Raw genomic sequence first — 25336 nt, 5'->3', positions numbered from 1 at the left:
GTCCACATATACATCACCTACGACATTGAATGTTTAATAATTAGTATCATTTGGGCTGCGACAGGGGATAATACTGTATCCTCGCAATTTATACAATGTTAATGCCACTTGATTCCTCAATGCCGGTTTTTCCTGTCACGACTAGTGTATTGTTGGTTTTTAAGTTTTCTATCAAGAATGATTTCAACTGCTTTTGTTCTAATAAATTTCTGATCTTGTTTAATCCATTCTTCCAGTTCTAACTGATGCACGTCTACAAAATATATTTCTTTCATTACTATGACTATAATGAAGCTTAATTTCTTGCAGTCATAACTATAAATTGTAGTTGAGCAACATCGAGCATCCGAAAGTAAACCAAAAAGAATTTAGAGACATTACTCACTTTAATGGGAATGCATTAATTCAAGCTATAAGGCACACGACAAAATAATATCACTAGTATTATAATGGTAACTTCAATGATAGACTTTATCCCCGAATGAATGATGGAAAATTGAAATACTAGAATTCTGTACGTGTACTTTTATCTCATTCAGCTAAAAGTTCTAAATATCTTATAACTCTGTAAGAACTTTTAAATGTGTTTGGTGAAGTATTGGCTCAGTCTTTAGTTTTCTATGTTGTGTTTTGTGTACTCTTGTATGCCTTTTCGTCTATTTTCGATTTTTTGTCATGACATTGTCAGTTTGTTTTCCACTGAATGAGGTTGAATACCCATTTGGTATCTGTCGCCTTTCTTCTACATAAAATTAACATAATAAAATATCCTTTTATGTTTATTTTTAGCATTCCTTTCTCTTGGTTTAATCATACCTTTGCCAGCAAAACTAAATCGTATGATACTGTATAAGCTTCTTGTTATTTCATTGCAGTGTTTTGTTAATATCTCGTGTCGTATACCCCACATCTTTCTACTTTAAAGTTCACACAAGACAAAAGGGAAGATATCGGTGATTCGGAAAGGTAACCATAATAAATATGCTCGCAATACATATACAATAACTCCGACGAGTAATAAAAATATATAAAATTTAACATTATCTATTAATTGTATACCCCTAGAATTCGTTATGGGTATATATAAGTAAAAGGAAACAAATCATGGAAATATGTTAAGTTTCATTTTAGGCTCCTATCTGATGACAGTTCAATAAATTTTTAAGACAATTTGAATAATCAAAAAGAGGTTACCTTGGCAACTTCAGCTTTTCATTTGTTTTCATTGTCCGTTGTTGCCAGATCCAATTCTTTTAATCTTCTGTTGATTTGTATAATTTTTTTACAATTTGAAGATTACTTTGAATTTTGTCGGTTTTTGTTTCAACTTTATTTATTTCATATCGTAAACTTTCTTTTCCTTTATGTAAGCTGTCACATTCAGCTTTGATTGTATCAATATTATGTTGGCGTATATTGGACATCTGTTTTCGGGGTTGACTTATTTCTTGCTGAATTGCATTCCGAAATTCCGAAATTCTTTTACTTCTTGACGCACATATATTAAGGCATCTTTATTTGTTTTGATATTTACTACCGTAATTTGTCACATTCTGTCTTGTGTTTGGGCCCTCCACAGCCTAAAAATGGTTAAATAAATACCTTACATGCGTAATTCTTTTTAAAATAAAAGACGTACAACATGTATATATGGAAATTAATCGATACCATAAGTATGGTGAATCGCTTGAATAATGAAAAACATATAGGCTTATAAATAAACTCATCATAGATACCAGGATTGAAATTTTGTATTTTCGCCAGACGCGCGTTTCGTCTACAAAAGACTCATTAGTGACGCTCGAATCAAAAGAAGTTGAAAAGGTCAAATAAAGTACGAAGTTGAAGAGCATTGAGGACAAAAAATTCCTAAAAGTACAGCTAAGGTAATCTATTCCTGAGGTAGAAAAGCCTGAGTATTTAAAAAATTCAAAGTTTTATAGTTCAGTCGTACAAAAAAACTCATCAAAGATACCAGGCTTATAATTTTATACGCCAGACACCGTTTCGACTACAAAAGACTCATCAGTGACGCTCGAATGCCCAAAGGTTAAAGGCCAAATTAAGTACGAATTTGAAGAGCAATGGGAACCACATAGGCTGTTTTTTTTTTTTTTTTTACAACTTAAAATTTAATGTAATGTACATTATGTAATTGTAAAAATTCTAATTATGTGAAATTCTAGATACCAAGAGTTAAACCAAAGGAGTAAGTGAAGAAACTATGCATCGACGTTAAACCCAAAGAGTAAGTAAAAGAACCTGTAATAATCGATAGATGATACTATCAGAGAGTAAGTGCAGAAACATATAGATAAACGGACAGTCGATACCACCAGGGAACATATATGCTCATCATACCCAAAAAGGTGAAGTTTGTTAATTATCGACAGTGAATGACGATTACATGTAATTCTTTCGCTATGACAACTTACCTCTGTTAAATCCTACCATATGACATTAAATTCTGTTGTTGGCATTTAATCTTTTTCAGTGTCAGCGCTAACATGTTTCTATAGTACTTTATTCTAGTAACATTTGCACCTTCGTGGATTTCGGTAGGCGTAGGTAACTTATCAAATCCAGTTGACGGCGGAGGTAGAGTTGTTAGATTTCGCAGTAGGCATACCATCAAGGTCAAATCATATTCAGTTGATGGTATAGTTATTCCTATAAAATTTAGGAAAATTATTCCTTTTCTGTAAAACCAAGCTTTGAGATTAAAATGTATGTGTAATAAACATAGAGGAATACAGTTGTTGGGTTGAATAGAAGCACCAACGTAATTTATTCCTTAATGGTTCTTCATAGATTTTTTTAATAATTTGTCAAAATGTAGTTTATATCATTCTTTTTTCAAAAATATAATAAAAAGGTTGTGCAAAATTGTCAGGTTTTGGATAGATTATGCATGGAAAATCCAATTTTGTGTGAATAAAAGGAAAACTACTCCATAGAATATTCAGATAAAATATAAGAAGATAGCTCTTATTATATGCTTTCAGATGAGAAAAAGAAAAAATAGGGTCACCGGACCGGACTCGTTTTCTTGCTACATAATAAAATAGGTAAATTCATAACACATTCTATTATAAAAATTACTTTATCTGAGTTATCTTCCCTTATATCTGAAATATCTCCCCTAATGTGGCAAAGTTGACAAAAATTGAATCAAGCAAAACTATTTAGTTTTTTTGTAAAATACAGCCGTAAATATGATAACACACATAATTTTCTATATTAACATAAAAGTTCTTACACATGAATTACATACTATTCTCGAAATTTGCACATTTCATTAAAGATCTAGACCGATTGTTTTCTGCTATTTCAAATTCCAAAATGGAGGAAGACACCCTAGCTACCCTAGGTACATTATTAATGCTATAATTTTGAAGCTTTTTTGTGAAGGTAATATATTACTTCCTCAAACATCGTTTGCCTTAATTTTACATATTTCGTTCTAATTTTTCTATCTTCTTTAGAGTATTACTTAGTGTATTCCAGTTTCATCTTTTCTTCCTTTTTAAATTTTCAATACACTTACCTTTTACATTTTATTAGATTTTATTTTGTTTATTTGACAATTCTAATGTAAATATAATTTTGGCACTCACCATGCTACGTATGTTTTAAACAAATTTTTTTTATACTTACGGTATGACCTCCAGTTGAAAATAATAAAGACATCTGCTTTTCTGTCAGACTCTTTTTGCTGTGAAGTTTTCGGATATTGGGTTCTTCACGTTTGATGATAATAGGAAGATTAGATGATGAAAAGTAGCGATCAAACAATTCTCGGACAGCTTTTGCAGGTACACAACTTATTAAGGACGTTCGTTCCTCTGTTTCAAAATAACAAGCCTTCTAAAAGATTGTAATTAATTGATAGTATATAAATAACGGAACTTAAAAAGCAGAAAAAAATGAGGGGTCTTTGTTTTTGTGATATAAGCAATTGAAAATTTGGCGGGAAATAATTCTCTCTTGATTTTTCATACATTTTAACATTGACACCGTTTTCCTTTCAAGAACTATGAAAGAATAACAAGGATTTTATAAGATTTTCAAACATGGCTTTTTAAACAGTATATAATAAAATTATGAAATGAAAATTATGGGTTGGCGGACAATTTTTTTAATGGCATTACATGGATAAAACTAAGAGGATTCCAAATATCTGACAAAAAGCCTAAACCAAGAGAAGAGAATATTCTTAATTCAAATAAACAGCGGATATGTGTCTCTTCTTCACTCATTCTCACGTTGTTTTTGAAGCTTCTAAAACACACACTACCATTACGACTATGCTAACTGTAACGGTTAGCAAAACTGTCATTGTGACTCCCTGATGATGGCTTCTAGATGGACATCTTCTATTTGAAACACAGAACCTGTATATATCATATTGTTTATAGTGTACATATATATCATTTCCCGATGTTCAATTGCTATCAATGTCGAGGTAAAAGTTGAAGGAATTATGCCTTGACTATATCTATCCCTGAAACATAAAAGACTAGTTAATTTTAGTGGTTTTCTGGTTTTACAAGTGAAAATTATTTATATAAATCAGTCATTTTCATTACGAATAGATAACATGTAGATAGAATATCTTTACCTATTTTCAAATTTGCCATTGATCATTAAAAAAAAAATCCACGATTGCACTGTAGATGTGTACTTATTTATTTCACCTGTGTTTATGATAAATAACATGTTTTTGACTTTAACTGTACTGTAAATAATGTACAGAAGAAAATACAACAACAAGCTGATCATCCAGAAATTGAAGGTTAAATCTACATAATTAGTTTGATGAGTAGTTGAAGTAGTATAGAAGTGTGTCTCAATGAAAATCAATACGTTGAAATTCCATTGGAGAACCACGAACATTGATTTTCAATAGCAGAAAACGCTTGGCCAATACGAACTTGCCTTGTAGACAATCAAATATACAACAAACTGACGCCAACTTGTGACGCATCTACAGTCATAATTTTTCTTTCATCTTGTAAGCGGTTAAATCTTTCTTTTATCCCTGGTTGTGTTTGTTTGTTGTCTCGTTTATTTTGTTCGTCTCAAAGATGCCGTGTTATCGCCAACCATAGAATAAATGGTTACATTGCTCCATCAACAAAAACCTTCTTGTCTTTATGAATAGGAGGAAGTCATGCACAACTCAAAGATGTGTCAATAAAGCTAGGCAAAAATACAGTAGATGCAAACAAAACAGGAATGCATGTATTGTCGTGCTAAGCATACCATAACTCGTACTTCCAAGTATCGAAAAACAAGAAGTAGGTTTTCAACCGATCCAGAAGAGGTACACACTTATAATTCATTACTGTTGGGCTTGTGACCAAAGTCATTCTATGCAGTAGTACTTGAGAAAAGTCTGAAAAAAATTTCAGTTCATTCAACATGTTCAACATACTCAAAGGTTAAAAGCATCGGCAAACAGGAAGTTGTTGTCTGATCGATCCGAAAAGTGCTCACCTGTTCATCGGTGTCAAGCTGCGGAAATATTTAAAACGTTCCGGTCAGTCGTTCTTGAGAAAGTGTTACAAATTGTTTTAAGTTTATTCAACATATTGAAAAATTCAAAGTATCGGTTAACAGTCAGTTCGTTTCTGTCAGATCTGAAACGAGCTCATGTGTTTTAAATCATCAAGTAGTTTTCCAAATAGTAAGCCATTCTGTTCAATAGTACCTTGGAAAAGTGTGACGAAAATGTATTTTGGACGAACGGAATAAATCTGTAATATCAGAATCAGAGAAATCATCGTAACAACTTTTGTGATATGTTATTCTAAGATTCGTGTTTATAGATTTAATCAGTTATACCTAACGATTTAAACAATATGTTATAAAGATTTCAAATTAAAGAATTGTTAAAACATTTGCTGTAATCCAATGATTGAAATTATATAGAATTTGGTACTACTAGGTATATATGCTGTGTTCAAAGTCAAATACACAAAGTATATTTTGCGGAATGCAACCTTACAATTACACAGTTTTTGAAAAAAACAAAAGAATAAGAAAGTATCTTTTAAGTCATGCCAGTATTGATGAACTGACAAATAAAAATTCATGATAACCCATGCATTAACATCTTCTCCCTATGACAGCACTGAATGCGTATACATTATTCGGCTTTCATAGCGTTTGGCCTTGAGAGATCTGGATTAAAAAGTTTGACATAAATACATGTCAGATATGCAAAATACTTGCTATATATATATTTACAACACCTGTCTAGCAAACTAAAAATTAAAAATAGCATCAAATACTGTGTCATTATTTTCATAGGGTCGGTACTCACGAACTTTCTATAATATACTAGTAAAAAAAACGTTACACTAATTTCATATCATATAATTTATGATATAACAAAATTATTTGATTACAATGGGCAAATATTTCAAGAATCAACCACCATAAAGATTAGAAATGTCAACCAAATTCATCAGATGTTCATTGTGTCCGCTTAAGAGCACCAGCATGGTTCACTTCAATGGACGACCTACTCGAAGGCCACACTGACGCAGCGATTTCGGACAGTTTGGTCGGAAATTCTGTTGTTGGCTGTTCCGGGTATACGCCTGGCTGTAGCTACTGTAGTCACGAAGCGATTGTGCATGTGCATCAGACAAATTTGCCTGTCCTGACGTAACGTCGTCGCTCGAGGTCTTCCGGAACGCGGGCGATCAGATGTTTTGCCTGTGTCCCTCAGAGGAACCACGTGTCCATAATTGTCGTTCTGGAGGAGTTAAATTGGTTTGCAACTGCATTTTGTGACATTCCTGCTTGCAACATTCCAATGGCTAGTTTCCTCTCATCTTTATGTAGACAGGGCATTGACTTTCGTGTAAAATTCTATTGTTTTCAAATTCACCTTTTGTTTACTGATTTAAAAGATACAATTTGTGACCTTCATAACAATTCAAACACAAAGGGATAAAGCAAAATTTAGAAATTAGTAAAAAAAAAAAACACCAAAAACGCCAAATTCGCAAAACGACGTAACAACATTCCATGGCCAGAAATTAGTCAAACGACAAAAATCGATAAGAGTACAACATAACTAATTATGCACGAAATTTTTGATATTAATAAAAACTGATGTAACGTTACTTTTTTTTTAAAAGTATATAATGTATTTGGGTTACATAAAACAAATATCATATCATCAACACAACCAATAGATATAAGAAGATGTGGTATGAGTGCCAATGAGACAACTCTCCATCCAAGTCAAAATTTATAAAAGTAAACCATTATAGGTCAAAGTACGATCTTCAACACGGAGCCTTGGCTCACACCGATCAGCAAGCTATAAAGGGACCCAAATATTACAAACACGTTTGGAAGCATACAAACCAAAAACACTGTGGTTACTGAAATGTCATACAAGTGAAACCGCCCTATCCCAAATCAAGAGCCTGTAATCCATTTATTGTCGTTGGTTGCTGTATGTTATAATTGTTTTTCGTTTATCTACTCTTTTTAGCATAAATCGGGCCGTTTGTTATCTCGTTTGAATTGTTTAACATTTTTTATAGCTCACTATAGGTTTGGGTTTTGCTCATTATTGAAGTTCGTAAGTTGACGTTAGCATTGTTGTCGTTTACACCCTCGTCCTTTGGTGTCTGGTGATCAGTTGTCACATTGGCAATCATACCACATATCCTTATATCAATATTCATTCCATAATGTATGACAAACGGGACGACTTTTCCTTTAATAATGTTATATCATCTTTTCCTTGATGGCTATGCTCCGTTGGAATTTGCATTAATATATGAGAATGTTTAAAGGGACATCTCAGCTTTCAACGAACGTAAAATTTTCATTACTAAAAATTAGAGATAAAAATATCATGAATCGGCCAAAACTCTAAACTTTTATATAACAAATTAAGGGAGTGATTTCACTAGCAGGATTTGATAAAAAAAATGATGTCTCACACCAAGCTTGTTATTGTAATATTGTTTTATAAAACTATCTAGGAATTCTGTTTGCTTGGTTTTTGTGATATTATTGTGTTTCATCATTGCGTCTGGTGTTTTTTCTTTCTTATCGATTAGCTTTTTTAGTGTGAAAGAAGAGTAAAACAATTCTATAATTCACTGCATTGAAATTCACTTTGGACAGTGTACAAGATCGTGTCCTCCTGCACAGTTTATGACGTTGCTTCATGAAATCTACTACTGTACATTATTATTGTTAAAATACTTTGATTGTCTATTTAATTTATTACGTTAATTTGGAGTTAGTTTCTGTACAGTAATTGTTTTCTGAATAAATAAATGAGAGAGAACAAATAGAAAAAAAATATATCAATATATTAAAATTAAAAAGGGTCTCATTTATTATTTATCTTTAATAAATCTAACTCTAGATTTGGATAAGGGAGAATCTTCTCCCTAATTTGAAAAGGACCTAGCAACAACTGTGTTACGTAGGCGAGCGAATAGTTTTTTGGTATTTGTATAAATCCCTTTAACGCAAGATATTTTTTCCGTAATAACTGTAATTTAATTCATTAAATGTTTTTCTAACTAAATTGACTGAACTGGAATAAAGATAACAACAGGACAAGTAACTATTGAAAAATTTAAAACGAGTTATTCGTGTATATACTGAAACGCATCATAGTAAAATCACTCTTTGGTCCCGTTTTTAATGAAAAATTAAATAAAAAGTATTTTAAAGACATTCCTAGAACCAACATCAGACTACACATTCCTCGAACAGTTTGGTCTTGCAGCGACAATTTTGGTCTCATAGGACCAACAAGGAAACATTTCCATCAAAATCATGATATGATGGATGGCTGCTTAACGTCCAGCGGCAAATTAATATGCATATATTCAGGACGAGAACATGTTAATGTAATATGAAAATTAATCCTGCTTTGTACTAGACCGACACGCCGAGCCGGATTACACTGTACCAAATATTTTATTTCATCACTTTTTTGATAACATGTGCTACATTGTAAAAGGGTTAATTGTGATTTATTTAAATGTGCCTTCTAATGTACAAAAATGTGGAATATATGACCCATAGGATCTCAATATAGGAAAGTTCTGCAACTTGCCAGTAATGTTATGTATGCATATCCCAAGAAAATTGCAAAATATAATAACGGTTTGTCAGCTTCTAGAGAGGATCTGTTGGTTTTATTTAGGTGTTACAGTTCTATTGACTCAGTATATTTTATTAATACGAATTTATCCACAACAGTGATACCTATTGTGTATGTAAAATTTGGAATCGAAAGACATCATTAATCAACATAAATTAGTGTGTACCTGAAAGATAAATCATACTAATAGCTTTACTTCTCAAAGAATTTTGGTATTTGATTTATGACTATTGAACAGCGGTATACTACTGTTGCCATTATTTGGTTAAGAATATTTAAGAAAATGTACAAAAAAGCAATTTCAAGACATCTGTAGGTATAAAAACTTGATTACAGGTTCAAAATGCGTCATAGTGTTGTCAAAACCTCAAAGTTTACAACTGAAGCTGTCACACTGTGAATTTATGTTAGATTCGAAGACTTTTGTATACAAATCATGTAGTTTTTCTTGTGAATTAGAAATAAATAACATTGTTATCGGTATATGTAACGTAACGCTCACATCAAACGTCCTCTTCCTTACTATGACAACTCAGAAATGTCATGTGGGTCACAAATGAATATTTAAATATAACGAATAAAAGTTATAGGAAAATAAGAAGTTGAAGTATGAATGCCAATGAGACAACTTTCCAATAGAGATAAAATGACGTAGAAGTTAGGAGCTCTAGATCACCGTACGTTTAAGTTTAAGTTTAAATTATGATAAAAATAACATTATTATAAAAAATATTCGACTGTTTTAAAACAATTTCATTTAAATTCTAATGTGTTATTGCACGTAATTGCACAAAGCCTTCTTTATACATTGGTATTAATTGATATAGGAATTTGCATGTAATTTAGTAACTTTATTTCAAAGGTGTTCTTTAATGCTTGTCAATGTTTTTGATATTTATACCACCGCTCGGCTCCAAGAGATTTGGTATACGTTTCACCCCTGTCTGCCCGTCCATATGTCCGTCCTTCCCATCGAATTTCCGTCGCATTTGTCGTAGGAACTACAAATATAAGCTTTCTGAAATTTCTAGTCATGGCCCATGTCAGAATGCTTTACCGAGTGTCGCAGTTTCAGATTTATCGCTCAAGAACGTGCTGTTTACCGAATACTTATATATTATTCTGACACATAATGGCTTTGTATGAAATTTTTCGTCGCATTTTTCTATGAACTACAAATAAGAGCTTCCTTAAATTCACTTTCAGGCTTCACGTAAACATTTGTTACCGTGCAATGCGTTTTTAGAAAACCAAATACTTAAAGCGGTTTATCATAAGTGAGCAATAGTTCACAATTCTACTTGGCTTTTATTTAAGTTTGTGTGATCTAACTTCGTACATGTACGACGTATTAATGACTGAGTTTCAGTGATCGCTACTTCTAGTTAAGAATGTCAAGGTACTTTATAAGTGTGTTCGAATACCAACATTATACACTTATTTTAAACAAAGCTCATATAACCATAGGTTATCTCCTTTTTGTCTAGAAGAAAATAGAAGTATGGTAGAACTGTTTTATGAGAACCATTTCTAGTGAACTTTTTATTAATAATTTCGTCATAGAGAAGCTGCTTATAATTTCCATTCTATAAATCCTATCACTGTTTTACGTACATTGTTTACGTATTTTCTGAATAATTGGGATAACGCAGTAAATAAGACATTTCATGTGTTGCCTGTTGTCTTTGATTAAGCGAATGCCATCAAGACAATGATATACAATGCGCAAATAAAAGTCTAAACATGTGTTATGATTTTTTAAACTGTTTATGCTGTGATAAGAATTATGCATTAAAATACTTAGTATAAAAATGGAAAATTATGGTTGTCGCGATATTTCTATAAATAAACGTCGTGTTATGTACGAAAATGTAGCGTCAACGTAAAAGATGATCAAAGCTTCTGTGGGAAATATCTAATTTCATCGCATTTTGGAACAATTGAATCAGTAAATATATATGATGGCAAGTAAAAATCTTAGAAGAAAACCGTCAACAGGTTCAAGATCAGAAATTGAATTATTTGAGAAAAAATATGGGAGGACTATTGAAAAAAAAAACAAATGTATTGCTTTAAATGTACCTACAGGTGCGAGACGAGCTTATGCAAATAAATGTATAGATATACGGAATGCACTTACAAGGTTAAAACCTTGCATCTTCAGTAATAATTGCCGATTATAGATCCGAGTTATGATTTTCATAAACGGTTAATTGAACATTCTCGTTCTTTGCAATGTTCGAAATATCATCATTTTTCTTTAAATGAGCCATTATTTAAGATTTAAGAAAAGAAGTTAAAAAGTTTTGGTTTCTTTGAAGTAGTTTTTACGCGATAAATGTGAAGTCTCTGAGGTTCCTATGTCCTCTTCTCCTCGTCATGTACTAACTCCTCCTTCTGACTTTATGGACTCCTCAGGTTTGGTAAAAGAGAAATTCAAAGGATATAAATCCTCTAGAGTCTGGCCACATAAAGTGAGCCCTTGATTTTGTGAATGAGACCATTTCTGCGTTTTATTCCACCAACGGTACAGAGGACAACTACATTTGGTCCTTCCACTTTTCCACCTAAGATTAGGTCCAAGGATTTTAATATTCATATGTCTTCTTTCGGAAAATTTACTCGACATGTGATTAGGTATATTCTACCTTATATGGAACAAACCATGTAGAGGGGCTGGTTCTTAACCAGTCCACCTGAGCTAAGTCGGAGAGTAATCTTTGACTTTCTTGTGGGGTCATTGGTACAAAAGAACATTTAAGCTACTACTGGATCTTTTTCAGGATCAAAATAAAGAGGAGTTTGATGAACTGAAATCTTTCCTTCTACCGACGGACCAAAGCATTTGGATTTGACTATTTTTTTAATGGGAAACTTATCCAAACTTGCTCTCACAAAGCAACAATAGTTGTTGAATAAGGCATTCATTTCAGAGCCACTTAAGATGACTTATTTCTCCATTAGTGAGGGACAAATAATGTTGCCTTCCTCTGGAAACACTTCAAGAAGGAAGTAAAACTCCACCTACCGTAAAGGTTAATGTACAATTGACTGATTGGAAAAGAAAAGCCACCTCTTCTCAATCCAATTCAGGAACTTTTGTTACAAATAAAGACATGAATCAACCTTAACATCAACTCAAGAGATCGGCTGGTGGTGCTAGATATCATTCCTCTTTGACGAGGAAAAAAGTGGTTAAGGGAATCAAGTCTAGTAAACGATATTTCACCTTTCCTGTAGTACTACCTACCGAGGACGAGGTGTGTTTGCCAATTGGTCATCCTGAAATAACACTGATTGCAGACGAGCTAATTCCCTAGACCAGTGGAATTTGATCACTTCTGAAAAGTGGGTTCTTTCAGTACTGGGGGTCTGAAACTTCAGTTCCACAATCAGCCAACATTTTCTTCAGTTTCTCTTAACCTGCCATTGACGAGGGGTCCAGATAGAAATCTCTTGCTGAGAGTAGAGGTTCACAATCTTATACAGAATGTTTCTATAGAGGTGATGACTCATCCCCAGACTAAAAGTTTCTATTCCCGTCTTATTTTTGTCAACAACAAAAAAATGAGAATATGAGACCTGTAATAGACTTCTGTATACTTTCAAGGCAATACCTTTTGATCTCTGGTTTCTACTAAAAATTCTCTTAGTTGTAGTTTTATCCTTTCTTATTTGGACGATTCCTTTTGAAGAATATGTCCCTAGCACTTTTAGGGGATCCAACTCGATTGGCAGTAGAATACAATCAAAAATTGCTGAAGTACCTTTGTTTCATGGAGGATTGTCATCGAGCAACACATTATATGTTCCAATTAAAGTAAACGGTTAATCTGGCAATACAGTTATAGATACTGCGGCTCAAAATTCTCTAATTAGTACCAATGTTTTCAGTAATTTGAGACCACGCCTTACAAACGACATGTATGTTCAAAGGAGCAGGAAGAAATCTGAAATACCAAACAAACACAAAATGGCGACTTATTGTTGTCGACATCAATGATGACATAATGTTCGGTTTAGACTTTTTCATTATCACAAAGTTCTTATTGATCTGTCAAAATATTCAATTAAGATAAAGAACTTAGAAATTCTAGCAATTTCTTTGATGACAAGTAAACAAGCTTTAACCAATATTTACAGAATTTCCTTTAAAAATAAGGCAGTTGTACCGCCGTTCTTAGCTTCATTTTCAGCGCTATAGACAGATAGACATTTAATCTACCTAGAAGGATTTTTTTGCAGCGAACTCATTCATTAACTTGATCTACAGGTGGTGATTATTAGTTCAAGCTTTTATTACTCAACCCAATAGACAAATACATTTCACTCTAGAAGAAACACAGCATTGGCGTTGGCATAAAAGGAAATGATATTTTAGAGAAACGAATATGGATGGAGAATTTTTTCAGTTTACCAAATTTGAAAAGAAAAAGGTGCTTGGTAGAGAACAAATATGAAGATGAATTTTCAAGATTGAAAGAAAAAATGCCAACTCATATCAAGGACCTTTACATCAGATATAATGAACACCTCAATAAACAGGGGTAGTTGAAGTAGGGAAGCTACAAGAAAGTTTCAGGAGAATTTTGATAAAGATGATATAGTTGTTTGGTTATTTAAAGGATACATTAAGCATGCAATAGAAACAGTGAATAAAGTGTCCACCACTTGGTTTCGTAAATCAGGGGAAAGACTCATTTAAAACAGAATGGGCTTCGCTTCCAGTTTTGGTAAGAAAAAAGAACGGTTCCTTAAGTACTGTATTGATTTTCGAACTTTGAAAACAGTAACAAGAAAATATACTTTTCCATTACCAAATTTGAAAAGTTGCTTCGTTACGCGAAGGAAAAGTATATACATGAGTACCCTTGATATGGCTGAGAGGTATTATCAGTTGGAAATTAAAGGAAAAAGACTAACATAAAACTGCTATTATAACTAAATATGACATATTTGAAATCGCAAAACTACCATTTGGACTCTTAACTCGTCCGCCATTTTCAGTAAAGTTATGGTATTGAACGGTTTAACATTCAGAAATTCATTGTTCGTGCATGGATACGGGTTCAGAATTCATAATTTCAAATTAACCGCAGTTTTGAATAGGTTAAGAAAGTACATACAAAAAATGACCGCCGAAAATTTAACCTTTTATATAAAAAGCTAAATTTCTGGGCAAAAGGAATCTCGAAAAAGTAGAAACTATGTAGAAATGTCCGGTACCTAAAAGGAAAAAGGAAGTAGAGTCGTATCTTCGATTTGCTAATTACAACCGCGAGCATGTCAGAATTTGTGATAAAATTGGCATTTTGCTGTATGAAATCGAAGACGAAAGAGACGACTTTTCATTCCCTATTGTTAATTTTCCTTTTTTAGACGGCGATGTTCCTTTGGCTCCATCATACGGTGTTTATATATCCCAACTCGTTCGTTATGCCCGTGTGTGTAGTGATGTCATAGATTTTAACGAACGTAATCAATGCATCACTGGTAAATTATTAAGTCAGGGATTTCGTTACCATAAATTACGTTAAACATCTACTAAATTCTTTCATAGATACAAAGATTTGATTAGTAAATTTGGCTGTACCTGTAGAAAACTGATTAAAAACGGTATTTCACATCCTAAATTTTACGGTAATATTGTTCTTAAAGCGCGGAAATCACTATGTGATCCGTGTAAACTCATCGAACCTTTAAACAAACTTATTAGTAAAGGTTATCTTACCAATGTTGTTATTAGATCTTTGAATATAGTTTACATTGGCACTAATATCGATTTTGTCGTCAGCAAATAAAAACATAACTAAATTTGTATTCTTTTCAAACGGGATGTATAAAGACACACCAACGTTCAATTTGAACTATAAAGAGGTTAACTCCTAACTATCCTACTGCCTGTCGATACATTTATTTATGGCATTGCACAAGTCATGTCTTCTTTGTCCATGACGTTAAAATACTTAATCCCTGGGATGTGTTTTAGTTTATTTTAGTCTCTGATGCATGAATTTTTATTATTAATTGCTTTTGGCTTTTATCAAGCTGTCAGTAACTGCGAGTACTCTCAAATCATACTTTCTTGTTTATTTGACCTGTTGGTACTAATTGTAATGCTTTTTTGTTATTTAATGTTATTCAGGGTTATAACTGGTCTATATATCAGCTTTGATAAGTGTTTGGTATTACTATGAATTTTCACTTATTCGTACTATGAACATCAAAATTATTTATTTTGTAAAAATATTTCCTTTCTCTATTTGAACTGTACACGTTTACCTAACAACAAAATTATTTTCATTTACCTGTGTTTAAAGTAATTGCAAATGGCTGATATTTTTGTTCAAGCATATTGTTTTTCTTAAATTGTTTAACATTTCACAGCGGTTTAAAATATTACTTTTATTATTCTTCTCTTAGTTTATTTATTTTGTATTTGCATTGTATCATAGACCAAATTCATTTGTTCAGTGTATGTTCACTGGTGTTAATATGTCTTTTGATTGAGTTAAGCCATTTCAATAGATATTTTATAGTGTGTCTTTCTATGTTGTGATGTTACACTATTGTTTCAGATAAGGGTGAAGGTTTGGTACCATTAAAACGTTTAAACCCGCTGCAATTGTTTGCACCTGTCCAAAGTCAGGAATCTGATGTTCAGTAGTTGTCGTTTGTTGATGTGGTTCATAAGTGTTTCTCGTTTCTTAGTTTTTATATAGATAAGACCGTTGGTTTTCCCGTTTGAATGGTTTTACACTAGTAATTTTTTGGGACCCTTTATAGCTTGCTGTTCGGTGTGAGCCAAGTCTCCGTGTTGAAGACCGTACTTTGACCTATAATGGTTTACTTTTATAAATTTTGACTTGGATGGAGAGTTGTCTCATTGGCACTCATACCACATCTTCTTATATCTTTTAATGGTTCCAATAACAAGTCATGAAGTAATCGTGAATATTGCAGAAGGGCCCAAAGACAGGGTATCGTTCAATGAAGATGTTGATTATATGGTTCCTTTGACGCTAAGGAGCATCGGAGTTCTGAATAAAAAAAAACATTGATGTGGAGTCTAATTCAGATGAAACATATTAATCTAATGATTTAACAGACAAACAGATGAAATTCAGATTAATCACTGAAAAAGATCATTGGTTGGTTAACAGGCGAACATTTTCATTTTGTACAAGAACTCCAGTTTAAGCTTACCAGTCGTGCTGCTCGTCATTGATGAACATAAAAGTCTCAGTTGAGGTATCGGGACGGATTGTTACATTGTTTTTGGGAAGATCCTTTTACAGACAAGACTTTTAGAAGTTTTTACTGTATGATAAAAAGGTTTGTAAATTTTTTTTAAAACAGAAATGGCCAGTGCCGAGGAGACACCTCCAATACCTAATTTTACATAATTTTTTGTAAAATTCAGTATTGAAGGACATACTTAATCTGCAGGTTATAAAGCTCAGATGCAGGATAATGAAAGTAATAAAACAAAGAAGCTCATGTGTCCTCTAGAATAAAAGAAAATGTTCTTGCGTTTAAGCGCAAATAACATAAAAATTGAAACGCATATATGTAATTCGATACGATAATGGAGCTTATTTTATCTTATGGGTGTAAATTTGTGAGTTCAGTAACACAGATATTGTAGGGACATTTTACTTGAAATTGTGCAAGCTACTGCTGAACTTAAAGAAGCCGACTTTTAACTTCATGGTGTACTGTGACATTTATGTACATCCTGTAGTCTACATCAAATTGAATATGCTAAATTGTTCGCGGCAATAACAATAAGTTATCACACATTTTGTATAAATGTATGTGTTTAAAATATATACAGAATTATTATATGTCTGAATGTGTAAATTCCATAAAAAAAAGTCTTGATACTTGTGGTTACAGTAATATTTGGTCATCCCAAACTAATTTTCAAATTAGCGCAAACATGAATGGTGAAAGTTTAAAACAAAAGCTATTTGACCTATTTCAACTAAACTGACGTTCGGATATATGTAATTCGTCAAAAGACATATCAGACATATAACATAACGATACATTTTGGTTAGCAGAATGTCTATTTTTAGGTATAGTTTACTTTTACAGAGTAAAGTTATCAAAAGTTGTCGTTCATTACGAACGACACATAGAAAAGGGTTAAAAGATATACTATGGTATAATAAATATACTAGAAGGTCTTCCAGGTTCGCCCTTGTCTATCAATTTTTCTATAATGATCATTTATTTAAATCAATTGTAACATTCTGACCTTGTCATGTGTAAAATTTATTATCTATATTATGTTTCATACTGGTATGCCGATGTGAACAACATACATTGGTTTTAAAGAACAGAATCGTCTTGTCTTGTATAATTTAGCGCACCATTGAAAATAAAATAAGTTCATCATAAAAGAATTTTAATTGATTAACTAGAGACACATTCGGATGCATACATATACAGCTTTTTCCCACGTACAATCTGGGACTAGAACCGAATAACAGACAAGCTGTAGGTTGTCGAATATAGCGATGAGTTTCAGAAACGACACACTAAATTCTTCTGACAAATTAGCCAGCAATGAACAAAATTTATTGGATTTAAACATATTATATTAAACTCACTATTAAATATGGACCAATTATTTGTTATTGATGAAACTTTCAAGTTGCCGCAATGTTGGAAGATGTCATTTTATATAATTGAGTTATGGGTCGATGACGTTTTTACGTCAACTGGAAAGATAGACTGTGTAAACATCAAAATAAAGTGCATTCAGCTTGTTTTTTGATAGACTTGAAAATCAGGATAAGGTCAGAATGTGTTGTATTTATCGTCATTTTATTCGTTTTACTGTTTACCGGTAGGACTTTGAAAATACTTTTATCGTATCGCTCCTCGACGAGAGTGATTCCATGGACAACCAAACGATATGTATACGTGAACAGACTAATACTTATGCTCTGATATTTTTCAAATCAAAAGGAATGAATCAAATTAAAAAATAGTGAAAGACGCAGTACGCACAAGTGATTACTTCTTTGCTACGAAGGCAGCTTTACAGACACAATAAACAGAAAAAGTACAGACATTTGTATTACACTAAATTTAATTTTTAGCATTATTTGCCTTATAAACCTTAGTTATTGGAACCTTATGGCATAGCCTATCAGCAATAAATGAGATTCACATGTAAGTTTGAATTGTGTTATATAAATATATGTAGGCACTTTTTATGAAATGTCTATTTCTTGCTGTTGCACAAGGTACATTTGGATTTTCAATGATCAATTTATGACGTTTAATGCAATTTATTTAAAAAAGAAACTTTGACATTTTCAAAGTTTCACAGGTGAAATGTGTTCCTACAGACTTAATCATAATTAACAATCTAATAAATTAAACATGAAAAACCTTATATATGTTATATTTCTTAATTAAAACGTCACGTTTTTATGTCATATAAAGAAAGCATGCAATGTTCTAGACAACCACCATGACGTGAGGAACATTTGTTATAAGACAAACATGAATAATGTAGTTTTTTAGATCACACCTAGATATTATTCGACAGTTCTAACAATGGACCCATATCTTTTCCTTAGCTTGTTCGGACTCACAACTTTGGGTAAGATATTTTGTTCAAACTACTTATTTTCATTTTTACTTTAAATAATAAATTTCCATTGATAAACATTCTTTATTAATAACATCAAACTTGTTTTATATAAATGTTATGACCTGTATAGAGATTCTAACAAATGAACTAATGACTTCAAATTAAATTGAAATAACTATAAACACCTGTTTATTGAATATTTGAGGACTACCAGCCCAGTTCCGTTGTACTATTGTCTTTAAATCCTGTTTTATTATTATTTGCATCTGTGGATATATTTCTTTTCGTTCATCGGAGACAACAAAATACAGACAAACTCTGTCGTTCATCTTTAAAGTTTTTTCTTGCGATCTAAAGTAATAAAAGGGGTATAGTATACCGGATATTTTTTTTTATTTCACGCTACGAAGTCAATTTGCCTATTCCGGATTTTTATTCAAATACTTCATATCGGATTTCGTTCTTATTTGGAGATATTGTCACTTATACTGTATATTTATTTTGAGGTCAATACATCAAGGTCAAGTTCAAATGTACTAAAATAGACTAATAGAAATTTTTACAGAAAAGTGGTTTTCGGATGCCAAATCATTTGGAATGGAATATACTTATTGATTTTGAGGTTGCTATGTCTGAGATCAAGGTCAAAGTTACTAAAACTATTTGAGCAGTAAAGTTTCAGGATGTTATTTCAAATACTACTACAACCTCACTTTGATTTGTGGTCACATATGATATGAGGACGTTCCCTTTTGATTTTGGAGTCATTTGGTCTAAGGTCAAAGTCATAGTTACTAAAACAGTCATTATAAAACAATACATCTGTTTGAAATCATAACAGAAATTATTCATGCCTTAAATAGACAGAAAAAACTATGTCATCCGCTCACTATAAGCTGTTCCCTTTTATATGGAGTCGTGAGGTATGTGAGCAAAATTGTAACGAATTATTGTCCAGAGAGGAAAATCAAATTGCACGAACTGGCAGTTAAAATATGATATATACTGCGAATGACGATGCAATTCCTTATTTTTGTAATAATCCTTTTATAATATAGTACCAAATATAGTATGGTATACCATTACAATTTGACTTTAATGTATAGTCCTTGATAAATCATACCATTCTTTTGAACTGTTAAGTCTTAACAGTGGTAACAACTATTTTTCCATATTTTTATGTGTTAGAGCTTTTGTTTTTGCCATTTAATAAAGGACTTTCCGTTTTAAATTTCCCTTGGATTTCGGTATTTTTGTTATTTTCCTTTTTACTAGTGCATTTAGGTTTTTTAAGGTTAGGAAATTCCTTAAAGCCTACGTTTAAAGAAAATAATGGTTAAGAAAGCGTCCACATATCTTTAAAGTTTGAAAGGTATGTTGATAAATTCTTATATTATTTGAATAATTAGCAATTCTTGAATATGATTAGTAACAAGCGCTTGTGATAGCTATTTTTTATAGACCGTATTCACCGGATTTCTGTCGTAATCAATCACAAACAACATGGCGGCAAACCTTGTGAAAGAATGAATATGAGAAAGATATACTTACACATTAAAACTAATAATTTACTAGATATTATACAATATTTCACAACCTTCTTATTTGTCCAATTTGTAAAAAGGACTTCGACGATTATCTACATATACAGATTTAGATCCCTTTTCTCTGTTTCCGTTTGTTTAAACATCTACCGTTGAAAAAAACTAAATATATTTTGAGTAACCCAGATTGTTTAAAGATCCTTGTGTTTGTGAAATGCGAGTTGATATAAATAAGAGAAACGCAAAAAATAAGTCAAACTAGTTAAAATGATAAAAATATAATTTGTTACAAAAGGTACTGAACCTCAAGTTGTTCTTCTCGATATTGTTTTTTTTAATTCTTAAATACAAGCGGCCAAGTGATGTCCTTTTATCTCCAGCAAGTCACCTTGTGTAAACAACTCCTCTCAGTCTGTTTTACAGAAAGCCTTCATACCTGGTAGGATTATTTGTCATCATGTTAGATGACCATATTGTACCGCCATTTAGATTCGATGATTTTGCTTTCTTTAATTATTGGATTTTGACTATTTTTTGTGACATTAACAACTTGTGATAGCAAATTCTCTGCGAACCTTCGACATAAAGATATCATAATGCCATCATGGCTTGTGTAGGTGATCATAATTACATTTTGAATCAACCATTTTTACAGGATTTAATTGACTTTGCCATTTCTTAGTATTGTGACAATAACACAGTGTGAATGCAATCCCTCTGAGATCATTTACCGAAATCTTTCATTTTTGAAAGGGATATGGTTGCCATATGATACCGTCATTTTTTACCGATTTTTTTTACGGGAGTTATGGGATTTTGACTGGTTTTTTTTGTAGTATTGTAACAATAACACCTTGTGAAAGCAATCCATCTGAGACCATTTGACAGAAAGCTCTTATACTTAGTACTATTGTTTGCCATCATGTGAAGTTGACCATATAGACTGCTTTTATCAGAAGTAATGGCACTTTGACTATTTGTTTTCGACTATTGTGACAATACGACTTGTGAACGACCATTTTACAGGTATTTTGACTATCATACCACAATGACTCCTTGTGATACACAATTTTATTTCTCATTTATACTGCTCGTGGAACATATCGCTACGGCGATGCAATCTGGTTTCATTTCCACATATATGTCTTATAGATATGTAATGGTAGCAGGTTAAACGTGGTGTTCTAGTAAGGATGTAATGACAGCAAAACAGTTGCCCTCAATGTTTATGCTTTATTTACTTCATTAGTTAATATTTCTTAAATTTTAGTTGGCAATGGAATCGTACATGGGCAAATGGGACATATGCAATCGATGGGACTTTCCAACCAAAGACGTAATTTTCCACCGCGGACAGGAAGTGGAGGGATAGGCTTGGGAAATGGTCATGGCCAAGTTGTGAGCTCTCCAAACGTAATGAGCTTTTCCCATTCAATGGGCACTAATAGTCTGGGACCAGGAGTGATGGATAATCAAGGAGCCGGAAACGGAATGTCAGGACAAGTTCAGGGAACGACGGTACAAGATCAAGGAATGACAGGACAAGGACAAGGAATGTCAGGACAAGGACAAGGAATGTCAGCACAAAGCCAAGGAATGTCAGGACATGAACAGGGAATGTCAGCACAAAGCCAAGCAATGGCAGGACAAGGCCAAGCAATGGCACAAGCTCAAGGAACACCAGGACACGGAATGAATGGACAAGGAATGAATTCAATGGGCAATGGCATGGGTGGAGGTGGCGGTGGAATGGGTGGATTTGGAATGATGGGTGGTGGAATAGATCCTTCAGCTTTAATGGGAGGTACGGGGAACAACTGGATGCAAATGCGAATGGCTATGAATAGTGACTTACCACAAGCGATGTTTATGGGTCCAAGGAACTATATGCAACATCGGGCATGTGAAAAAACACCAAGTATTGCTAATCAATTGTGTAATCCCAACACACCAAATGCATGTCAAGCTGCAAGTTCAATGCTGTCGGCAAGCATGCCCATGGGAATGATGGGAATGATGGGTATGGGAAGAAGACAGCAGCAACGGCAGCAACGGCAGCAAAGAAACATGCTAGTATGCAGTCGTATGAACGAACATGGACATGCTAGATGTTGTGCTAAAACCATGGCCTATGCAAGATATTTAGGTACAATTCTATTTCAATTTAGAAATGTTCATGATTTCAGTTAAAACTCTGCTTTTTAACAATTTTCTCCGCTTCTTATGGCACTCTGCTTTTAAATATTGTTTCATACCATGCAATGACAACAAAACATACTTTGGGGATTTTGTAGTTGTAAGCTTAACTGGAGACATGAAATAACTACATCAAGGGATTGCAATGGCCAGTATGTAGTTTTTTACAAGTTTGGGATAACAAATTATTGAGGATAAAAATACAGCATTGTCCAACCTGTGGGAGTAGAGGAGATATTGTTATCAATCCCTTGTTTTGTCTCGTCGAGTTTTGTTCTAATTTTGGGGCAAATAGTCCACATTTCAACACTTATTGCAATACCCCGACCATAATTAAACTTTGGCATCAACTATATAATACAAGATTACTTTAGTCACTAAATCATGTGTTTTTAGAATTGATATCATAAAATAATGATATTATTGTCTCGCCTGCGACGGCGGGACATACGGATACCAATTTGGCGATGTGACAGGGATAAATGTGTACAAACGTTATATTCCATAATGTAGAATACCTGGATATTTTTACCAGGTATACAGAAGCCTGATGTTCTGAAGTTTCCGACCGTGATTAATGTAAGCTGTACATATCTGTATAGCAGAGTTTATTAACTATGTTCGGTGTGTGGAATGATTGTAAAGTGTACATGTCCATCTGGCAGGGTTTATGTGAACTTGAAACCCCATTAATAATGATTATTGATAATGTTTATTTTGTGTGATATTTGTAGTAAAACAATTATCATCAAAAACTTTCAACATCATGTTCAGTGAAGCAGGCGAGACATTCAGTGTGGGCACTCTTGGTATACAAACAATGCAAAAAAATAATACAGGGAAATAATTACATTATAGTCAGCAAAATTTTGTTCTGTCAACAATCAACTTCCTTCATATTGACATTTTATTAGTGATTTGTTCTAAACATTATTTACATGATTATTAAACTATTAAGATGGTTAATTTAAAAAAAAAACTGTTGAAAACATATTATGGGACACATTTAAAGTTGTATAAATCATACAGATTCCTCTGTAAATTAAGATGGTATCACCTGCCCAGTAGTCAGCAATTCTGTGTTGACATTAATTATCATTCACATGGTCAAAATTATAAATTAACTGTTTTGCAAAAATTTGAATTGTTCAAAATACTAAGGATTTTCTACCCCCGAGAATTAGATTACTTATTAGCAGTATTTGGCAAAACCTTTCGGAATTTTGTTTCCTCTAACAATGCACTTCAACAACTTCGTACTTAATTTGGTATTTCATTTTTTTTTATTCGAGCCTCACTGATGAGTCTTCTGTAGACAAAACTTGCGTCTGGCGTACAAAATCATCAGCCTAGTATCTTTAAATATTTTTTTTTTACAATGACTGAATAAAATGATTTCCCTTTAATGTCAGCTGGTCAGTAATGGTGATTATACAAAATATCCTACTTACTATTACACAATAACTTCCTGTTAGAAAACAAAGCAAGAAATTATTGGCTAACCAAACAATTGTAAGAACTAATTATTTATAAAATGTCATTAGGATAGAAGTTTTCATGTCAAAGTAACATTACACAGACATTAAATAACTGTTGTTGGGTGGTAAGCTTTATTTTATTTCACTGCACTCACTTCATACTTTCACTGAAGCAATTAGCTAAAATATTTTACCAGTTGAGATCAATTCAAACTGCAATTTGGTAAACTATTTAAGCAATTGGTATTGTGATAGGCAAAAGCCTTCAGGATAAGCACAGTAACAAAATAATTACTTTGACCTGTTGACAAAAATATAGAAAAATTCAAGAAATTTGAAACACACAATTTACAGGAATAATTTCATTGGATATATAGCAGTTTGACAAACACTAATTGTGATCTTTGAGAAGCTTGATTTCTCTTTGCTAATAGTATGTGATTAAATCGTTTAGATAATTTTTAAAGAATTAACTTTCTTGAGTGTTCTGTGCCCTCTTAAACTGTGCTGACTTCTTATTATTTTTAATTTTTCTTACATCTATTATTTTTTCTTTATAGATACAATGTTTAAATAAAGACTACAACAGCGACAGCGACAACGCATTTGGGGGAGTGAGTGGTAGTGCATGCCGTGATGTGAATCAAGACCAGAATGCAGTATTAAAGATGGTCGACTCATCTCGTGATATACATGTAATCACCTTTATTTAATGTCAACCATTTTCATTGTAATGTTGTTTTCATTTTTTTTTCAGTAGTTTATGTTTTGGTTTTCTTAAATAAACGAATGACCGGTCTGTTCCATTGCATTTTTATATTTTTGTCAGCAACTAGAATTGTGGAAAAAGACACATTGCACAAGGTTGTGCATTTATGACGTCTTTACTCTAAATCCGTTGGATTTGAACTGATTGATGCTTTAAATTAGTCTGGGAGAACATGATTTATTTACTGGTTGTTATTGGCTTTGAACTAGCTCTCCGTATCTGCAAGTACTCTTATGTCGGTACTTTTTGTCTATGGTTTTTGTGTTAGTTGTTTATTTCTATTTTATTATTTATTTATTTTTTTGGTGCTTCGTACCGATCTACTGAGTTGAGCCATTGACAACTGATTTTTTCAGTGTGTTCTTATGTTGTGCTGAAACACAACTGTCCCAGGTTAGGGGAGGGGTTTAGTCAGGAGTCAGGAGACTGTTATGCAGTGGTCGAAGTTGGTTCATCGTAATGAAACATGATTCATTTAGTAGTTGTTATTGGCTTTGAACTAGCTTTCAGTAACCCAGACACATATCATGTTATTTAGCAATTTAAAAAATCTTCTAAAATGCAAATACTAGGAAGATA

General features: G+C 32.7%; 1 protein-coding gene across 1 annotated transcript; it reads left to right on the top strand.

The window, feature by feature from the left end:
• The first annotated feature begins 18622 nt into the window (after positions 1-18622).
• On the top strand, positions 18623-24789 carry LOC127700254 (spidroin-1-like). Its single transcript, XM_052203678.1, has 3 exons — positions 18623-18779; positions 21585-22460; positions 24549-24789. The coding sequence occupies exons 1-3, from the start codon at positions 18734-18736 to the stop codon at positions 24563-24565; spliced, it is 939 nt and encodes a 312-aa protein (XP_052059638.1). The 5' UTR covers positions 18623-18733; the 3' UTR covers positions 24566-24789.
• Positions 24790-25336: the final 547 nt, after the last annotated feature.

The sequence above is a fragment of the Mytilus californianus genome, unplaced genomic scaffold (assembly GCF_021869535.1).
Source record: "Mytilus californianus isolate M0D057914Y unplaced genomic scaffold, xbMytCali1.0.p SCAF_5, whole genome shotgun sequence".
Lineage (NCBI taxonomy): Eukaryota > Metazoa > Mollusca > Bivalvia > Mytilida > Mytilidae > Mytilus > Mytilus californianus.
The sequence above is the reverse complement of the archived record's forward strand: the minus strand, read 5'-3'. Positions and strand labels throughout refer to the sequence as shown.